At 48.3% G+C, this 7565-nt stretch overlaps 1 protein-coding gene across 1 annotated transcript; it reads left to right on the top strand.

Annotated features, from left to right (window-relative positions):
- The first annotated feature begins 3855 nt into the window (after positions 1 to 3855).
- On the top strand, positions 3856 to 4407 carry Hdgfl1 (HDGF like 1). Its single transcript, XM_046452397.1, has one exon. The coding sequence runs from the start codon at positions 3856 to 3858 to the stop codon at positions 4405 to 4407; it is 552 nt and encodes a 183-aa protein (XP_046308353.1).
- Positions 4408 to 7565: the final 3158 nt, after the last annotated feature.

Genomic DNA, 7565 nt, shown 5'->3' with positions numbered 1-7565 from the left:
AAAATGAAAAATGGCTGGGGATGTAACTCAGTAGTAAAATACCCTGGGTTCAATCTCCAAAACCAAAATAGAAAAAGAAAGAAAAAAAAAAAGAAAAAGGTGGATTTTCTGCCCATGATGGGAGCCGAGCTTGTTTTCTGCATAATTATATCTCCTAGAACATTCTGAAAGAGTACAGCCTTGATTGCAAATATCAACCAATGTGAAAACACTTCTACTGTAACCCAGAGGCAGTTAATATTTTTAATGAAGACAAAAGCACATAGAAAATAATTACATTTCTTTTAAATTATAGTTTAAAGCAAACTAATTGAATTTAAAAGTAAACAAGAAAATATCAATTAGATACCTATTTACTCTCTTGTGTAATTATATTGTTTTACTGCCCATGTTTCACAATTGTTGCCAAGCAGCTTTTAAATCCCATCATTAGTTTTCCAGAAAAGAAACTGGAAAGTGTTATGTTTTGGTCTCCCAGGTGTTGTTTTGATAGGTACGAGGCTGCTCAAACTGTCATCTTTGCAAACAGGTGCACTCGGTACACTGGATTTTTGAGACATCCTGACCTATTAAAAGCATGTGGGCTCATGGAGATCTGGTTCTTAAAAGTTAGTCACTGTAATTGTTCATGGGGACTTTGTTTTGAACTAACCATGCACATGTTAGCTGGCTTTTTGTCACTGTAATCAAAACACTGACAAGAACAACTTAGAGGAGGAGAGACTCATTTTGGCTCACAGTTCCAGAGTCCTCAGCCCATGATAAGGGCTCCACTGCTCTAGGCCTGAGTGAGGAAGAACATTATGGTGGAAGGTGGCAGAGGAAGGCTGCTCTGCTCATGGTGGGGAACTGGCCAGGGAGAACATGGACACTCCCAGGTGGGCCCCAGAGACGTGCTTACTCCAACTTGGTCCCACCCCCAGTGGTCCATCCAGCTATCAGTGGACTAATCCACTGATGAGCTCAGAGTCCTCGTGACCCAACTGTTGCCTAAAAATTCCACCTCTGAACACTGCTGCATGGGGAGCCAGGCATTCCAACCATGAGCTTTCTGAGAACATTCCAGATCCAACCCAATAACTGCTTTCCTATTCTCATGACTCAACCTTCCTCCTGTTTCCCCCTTCCTGAAATAAGTTACCATGAGCCGAGAAGTTAAACTGAAGAACATACTTTTCAAAATCACATTTCTAAGTAACAAGAAATTTTAGGTCTGTATCATCCAGAAGAAGGGCTGGGTGTGTACCTTTGTGTGTAATATGTAATCTGTCTGGTCAGGGTCACTTCTTCATTTTTCAATGCCCTTATTCATGATTCTACTCCTTTCGATATAGCTTTTCTCTCATTTAGCCAAAAGATAATAATAGACTAGTCCTATCTTTAATAAAATTCTACTTAACAGTCATTAGTACATCATAAACCATCCTGCCCACTGTCTGAACTTTCCTGCCCATGATGCCATTAATATGTGTAACCATCCCGAAAGAGATCTAAGTATTACTTTAAGCATCTCAACATCATGCAGCAAATATAATCTGAAAGATTATATTTACTCTCAGCTTTAAAAGGCAGGTAAACAAGTGAAGGCTGCCAGAGTTCTCTCCACAGTATCTTCTACCACAGCTTCCTTAAGTCTGCCCTAAGAGCCACTCGCCTGCTGGAATTCCCCGTGTTTATAAAGGACGTATCATTTAGCATTTGAAGACTAGTTTGCATTGCCCTGTAATGAACTTTCTGGTGCTTCAGCTTCTGAATTAGATTTTAAATGCTGCAAAGGTAGACATCTTTCCTGCCAGCCTTTTAGCCCCATGCTGTGTCTTAGACACGAGGTGCAAGATCTACCTGGGGAATGACGCTCCTGGACTAAGAGAATCACATGGCGCTCTGTAGAGCTGGACCATTCCTGACTAGACCTTCCTGCCTTTGTCTCCTACAGTACTTTCACTTAGTTTCAGGTAGCTTTGGGTCACTTGTTCTAGCCCTCAGAGCTGCAGCGCAGTTAAAACCCTCCTGGCTGCTTACCCCTGTGGTCCGAACACCCACCTGGACATGTGGCTTGCTCTGGTGCTGCTGTTGGTTTGCCTGGCATCACACTCATCTGCAGCAGTGGGTCTCAGGTCTGGTCCTTCCTCAGACTGAGCTAATGACATAACTATATGCCACTCCTGGACAAAGTGTCTAGCGGGACTCCTTCCCACCTGCAAGACCTTCACGCAATGCTCTGTGCAATGGTGCAGCACATTCAGAACCTGAGAACCAACAAACAAAACACCACTTAGCAAAATTTCCTCTTACACAAATTCCAAATTCCTTCCTTCTGTGGGCTCCTTAGCTGCCCATGATCACACATCTTCTACAGCCATTAAGCATGTATAGTTTTCTAGCACTTTCCAAATGAAATTCAGAGGAGGACATGTGTCCTAATTTGTAGGGGACTGTGGATCTGAGAAGAAGTTGTTGGTTCATTGTGAATGTTACTTATTTACTAGAGCTATACACACGTGTGGGGCAGATAAGACATTCTAAAAAGATGACTTAGCAGAAAAGCTAAAACAAATTGTTTGGAATCAGCAAAGGAGGTCCCATTTGTCCCACCTGTGAGGACAACTTATCTCCCTTTGCCCACAGCAGGTCTCTCCTATCCAAAGGTGAAATAAGTGGCTGATCCAACCTAGCAAACCCAAACCAATTTTGAGTTGCACCAAAATGGGTGAATGATTCTAACACTCCACTAGTGACACTAGAAAAAAGATATCTGTCCAGTTAAACACAGGATTAGTATCCAAAGGTCTTTCTCATAAAAGCCAGCACAAGAGCCAAGAGCACTGTTAGGAAACATTTGGCTAGTTGTCAGAAAGCACGCTCACAGTAGGTAGAACAAAATTCAAAACTCAAAACTAAAAAAAAAAAAAAAAAAAGTGGAAAGGTGTACCAGAACTTCAGTGGCACCAAAACTCTCATTCACGTCAGTTATAATACACCTGAATCTTGAGAAAATTTTCTTAAAATGGCTTCTCAACTGAGATGGTGCCTTTTCAGTTGCAGCCTGGAGGAAGCCCTGGCTACTGGCAGGTTTGCTAGGAGCAGACCTCTGCCTAATGCAGGCACCTGGAGCCTAGTGTCCCTCCGTGGCAGGCAGTTTGCAAGGCCCGGTCCCAGCCACACAGCCACGTGCTGACGTTTGTGGAAGACAGGACGTTTCCAGGTAATGTAGGAAATCTTGGTCACTCCGGGTTGCCACCATCATGGCTTTGCTGTATACATTGGGTGACCCTGAAAACATGTCAATGTTTACAGTTTGGTCACCAAGTGATGCTCCCCGCCAGACTCCCTAACGGCACTGCGGGTCCATCCCTTGGTCAGACTTCCACCCTGTTCTTGAGCCTCACTGCAGGCCTCCTGCACTGGTCCCCAAGGAAGTCGCAAGACGGTTGAAACCACTGACCCAGAGGGACATCGCGTCGCAGCTCCTGTTCTCTGTGGGACACAGAGAGGTGCCCACCGGGACCCCGCAAGTTCCCCCTACGCAGTTGCAAGATTCATGGAAATATGTGCCCACGTGTCACTGCTTTCTCTCCACGTGGCTCCCGCGCTGGCTTTGCAGGCCCCTCGGGGGCACAGCGGGCTCGGCGACGGTCACAGCGGTCACAGTGCAGGGGCCTGCGCACAACCGGTCCTGGCGACCACGGCGTCCCAGCTGGGCCAACTGTCCCTGGATCTCGGAGACAATGCCCACTCGGCGGCAGAACCCTGCGACCGGGCGTTGCGGCGCCCTCGAGCTGTCGCGCGGGCTCAGAGGCCGCCGCGCAGCGCACCTGCCGCGTCGCCCAGCCGGTGCCGCCGCGCCCGCCCGCCATGTCGAGCTACAGCGGGCGCAAGTTCAAGACCGGGGACCTGGTGTTCGCCAAGCTGAAGGGCTACGCCCACTGGCCGGCCCGCGTGGAGCAGATGGCCGAACCCAACCGGTACCAGGTGTTCTTCTTCGGGACCCACGAGACGGCCTTCCTGGGCCCCAAGCACCTGTTCCCGTACGAGGAGTCCAAGGAGAAGTTCGGCAAGCCCAACAAGCGGCGCGGCTTCAGCGAGGGGCTCTGGGAGATCGAGCACGACCCCATGGTCAAGGCCGCCGCGCCGCAGGCCGAGCCGCCCGAGCCCGCCGACGGCGACGCCGAGGAGCCGCAGGGCCCGCAGCCCGGGCCGCCCAAGAGGAGCGCGGCCTGCGCGCCCGAGGACGCCGCCAAACGGCCCCGGGAGGCCGCCCCCGACGGCGCGGAGGCAGCCCGCGAGCGCGAGGCCGAGGCCGAGGCCGCGGCCCAGCGGGGTCCGCCCGAGCCCGAGCCGCCGCGGGAGCAGGCGGCTGAGCAGCGGGCCGCGGCCCTGGGCGCCGGGGCTGGCGACGGCCCGTAGGCACCGCGCCCAGGAGAGCCCTGCCGGAGCCACCAGGGCCCACGCACGACCCCTTCCCGCCCCGCCCGCCCCGCCCCACGCCCGGCCCAGGGAGAGGGACAGGCCGCCTGGAGGCGGCAGGCCACCGGCCAGCACCGCCTGGGCCACGCCGCGGTGTGACTCAGGGCCCCTGCTCCCAGGATGGGACGCGGCCACCCCTGCGGCCCGGAACTGCCTCCAGGGCCTCGGCCTCGACAGGACCGACCTTCCACCTATGGACGTCGCTTCGACCCCCAGGCACTCTGGACCTCTGCCTTGGAATGGGGGTAGGAGTGGCCCGGGCGACCCCAGGGACCTGCTGGAGGGCAAGGAGGTGCCATCTAGTGGAGCCCCAGAGCTCCCCGCCCCTCCACACCTGTTACCCCAGTTGTGCAGACTCAGGGGAAGGGGGACCGGACCGCAGTTCGCTGAGGGTGTCCCTGGCGCAGATCCTTTGGCTGACCTAGTGAGCTCCGGGGAGTTGGCCTTTTGTCCATCAAGACATTGGGGCCCCAGAGCTGTTTCGGGGTTCTGAAGGCGCCACTTTGCTGTGCTCTTGGGTGGGAGTGGTGCGAAATAGCTGTCCTCCTCCTCGGATCTCTGGGGTCACTGACGAAAGGCGGTGGGGAGACCTCTGGCTTCCTTTTCCACCTCCCCACGGCCTCAAGGCCACCCTAGAGTTGTATATATCACTCGGACATAGAAGAAAAGGGACACGTTTTAGGAAGCTTTTTAAATGAAAGCAATTTCCTAAACCATTAAGAACTCTCCCTGGGTGTGCCTCCTTTCTGCTCCTGGGTGTCCCGTTGTCACCGATTTCCGAGAGAACTGGAGGCTCCCTTTTTTTTTGGGGGGGGGATTCACTGACTTTCTCTTTGTTGTAGGGCTTTGGCCTTCCTTGCACTGTTATTTTCCACCAACATGCCCCTGCTGGGTCCCTTGACCATTGTCACCTGATTCAATATGTAATCTACTGAGAAGACAAACAAGTGTCCCCTCCCAACCTCTTCCCTAGAGATCTTTCTGTGCCCCTCTTACCTCTTGTCTCTTTTATTTACTCCGCTGGGCTCTGATGAAAAATTGTTGGCTGTAGCTTTGGAAGTTTAAATCTGAGAACCGTAGACTATTTCAATTCTAGCAAATAAAACCCGTTGATGACTTTAAAACAAATATTCTCAGTCCTGTTCTTTGGTTTCCGAAGAATTGGTTCTTGGTGATTTTTTTGTTTAGTTTTGTTTTGGTACTGGGGACTAAACCCAGGGGTGCTTTACCACCAAGCTATATTCCCAGTGCTTCTTATTTTTATTTTTTTATTTTGAGACAGAGCCTCACTAAGTTGCTGAGTTTGGCCTTAATCTTGCAACCCCCTGCCTCAGATTCCTGAGTTGCTGGGATTACAGGTGTCACCGTGTTCAAAAAAGATTGGTTCATAAATGTGATGCTCCTTTGGTTTTCTGTATATCCCTGTTAAAAGTGATTTACATTCAGGGGGATGTTATAATCTCCCCGAGAAGCCTTTGTGATCCTAAGGTCTCCACCTCTCACTCCATCCACAGTAGTCTCTGTCGCTGATTGAAATGATGGACACAACATTATTTAAAATGTTTGGATGATGATGATTTGGGATGCTAAGTTATTGATAGTCGTTTAGTATCTGTAGAATATTTGCATCTTTTTGGTGGCTTTGTGCAAATATCTGGGGATATTTAAATGGTATTAATTATCAGCACATGTTGGAATTCCGATTCTCTGCTGATCAACATTGCATGCATAGAGGCTTCCATACATACTGGAGTTCTAACATGACGAACATCACTAACCAGTAGGAAGGCAAGTGAACACAACTCTGTTTTCCATCCTTGTAAAAAATACTATTTGAGCCAGGAACATTGGTGGACGTCTTTAATTCCAGCAGTTTGGGAGGCTGAGGCAGGAAGATCACAAGTTCAAAGCCAGCCTCAACAACTTAGCAATACCCACTAAGCAACTTGGTGAGACCCTGTATCTAAATAAAATATTAAAAAGAGACTGGGGATGTGGCTTAGTGGCTAAGCACCCCTGGGTTCAATCCCAGTGCCAAAAGATTTAAAAAAATACTGTTTGACTCCAAGGTATTAAATCAGATGGTTCCCTGTTCTCCAACTACTGCTATTGTAATATAGTAATAGTAGAAGTTACCATAATTGAATGTCTAGTATGTGCCCTGAAGAATGACCACATTCAGTTTATATAGCAATCTGGCAAGGTAGGTATTGGTGCGCAAATTTTCCATTGAATAACACTTTGGTTCAGAGGGACAACGTGGCTTTTACCACATTCCACAGAATAATCAGAATTCAGACACAAAATTTTCTGGTCTAGGCTCTTTGTCCAGAATTGCACATGAATCCAGAAGTTAATAAAATAGCCATTTTAGTATTAATAAGAAGTCAAACAATAACTAATATTCAGTCTCTAACGCAAGTCAGGGGTACACTACTTTTTACACCTAATATCTTTATTAACACAATTACCCAATTAGGTGGCAACTGTCATCTCTATTTCAGTGCTGAGGGAGTTGAGGTTGAAACCACTCAGGCATTTTCCCCAAGGTCATATAAGTGGTAAATGACAAAGCCAAGATCAGAGGCAGATCTTGCTCATTCTAAATCATTGGTGCTTTGTTTCATTGTATTTTATTATTTCCCACTGGAAAAAAATCCTATCAGATAAAATGGAAGTATTTATTGTCTTCTCCCATGTTGAAGTGAACATTTAGAAGTTTGTAAGGTAAAGAACACATTAACAAGCATTGCTTGTGGGTATGTAAAAGGTCGCTTGAGCACATGACAATTGTTTTTTTTTAAATGACTTGGTGAAGTGATGAGGACAGTTGTACATTCAATATTTCTCAAGACGAACGTGACTCTGGTGGTTGAATATGGCTCAGCCTATTTGCCACAGGCAGGGATGTGGTGCCCATGAGGTTTTCATGGAAGCACATCTTCTGAAATGATCCAATAACTTGAAGGAGAAAAAATGAAATTGCCACCATCTGAGTTGCTCTCTCTGTTGTTTCCTTCCTCCTCTTGTGTTTCAAATTCTGGGAATAGAAAAAAAAAACTGCTTATGTAGAAGTGGCACACACATTAGCCGTCTGG

This window comes from Marmota monax, unplaced genomic scaffold (genome assembly GCF_021218885.2).
Source record: "Marmota monax isolate L192 unplaced genomic scaffold, Marmota_monax_Labrador192_F-V1.1 WCK01_AAM20220418_F8-fsc00141, whole genome shotgun sequence".
NCBI classification, from domain to species: domain Eukaryota; kingdom Metazoa; phylum Chordata; class Mammalia; order Rodentia; family Sciuridae; genus Marmota; species Marmota monax.
This window is presented reverse-complemented; position numbering and strand designations above follow the sequence as displayed.

What these genes read in the sequence shown, in the direction of transcription:
- Hdgfl1 (XM_046452397.1), top strand. Translation starts at nt 3,856, where the DNA reads ATGTCGAGCTACAGCGGGCGCAAGTTCAAGACCGGGGACCTGGTGTTC.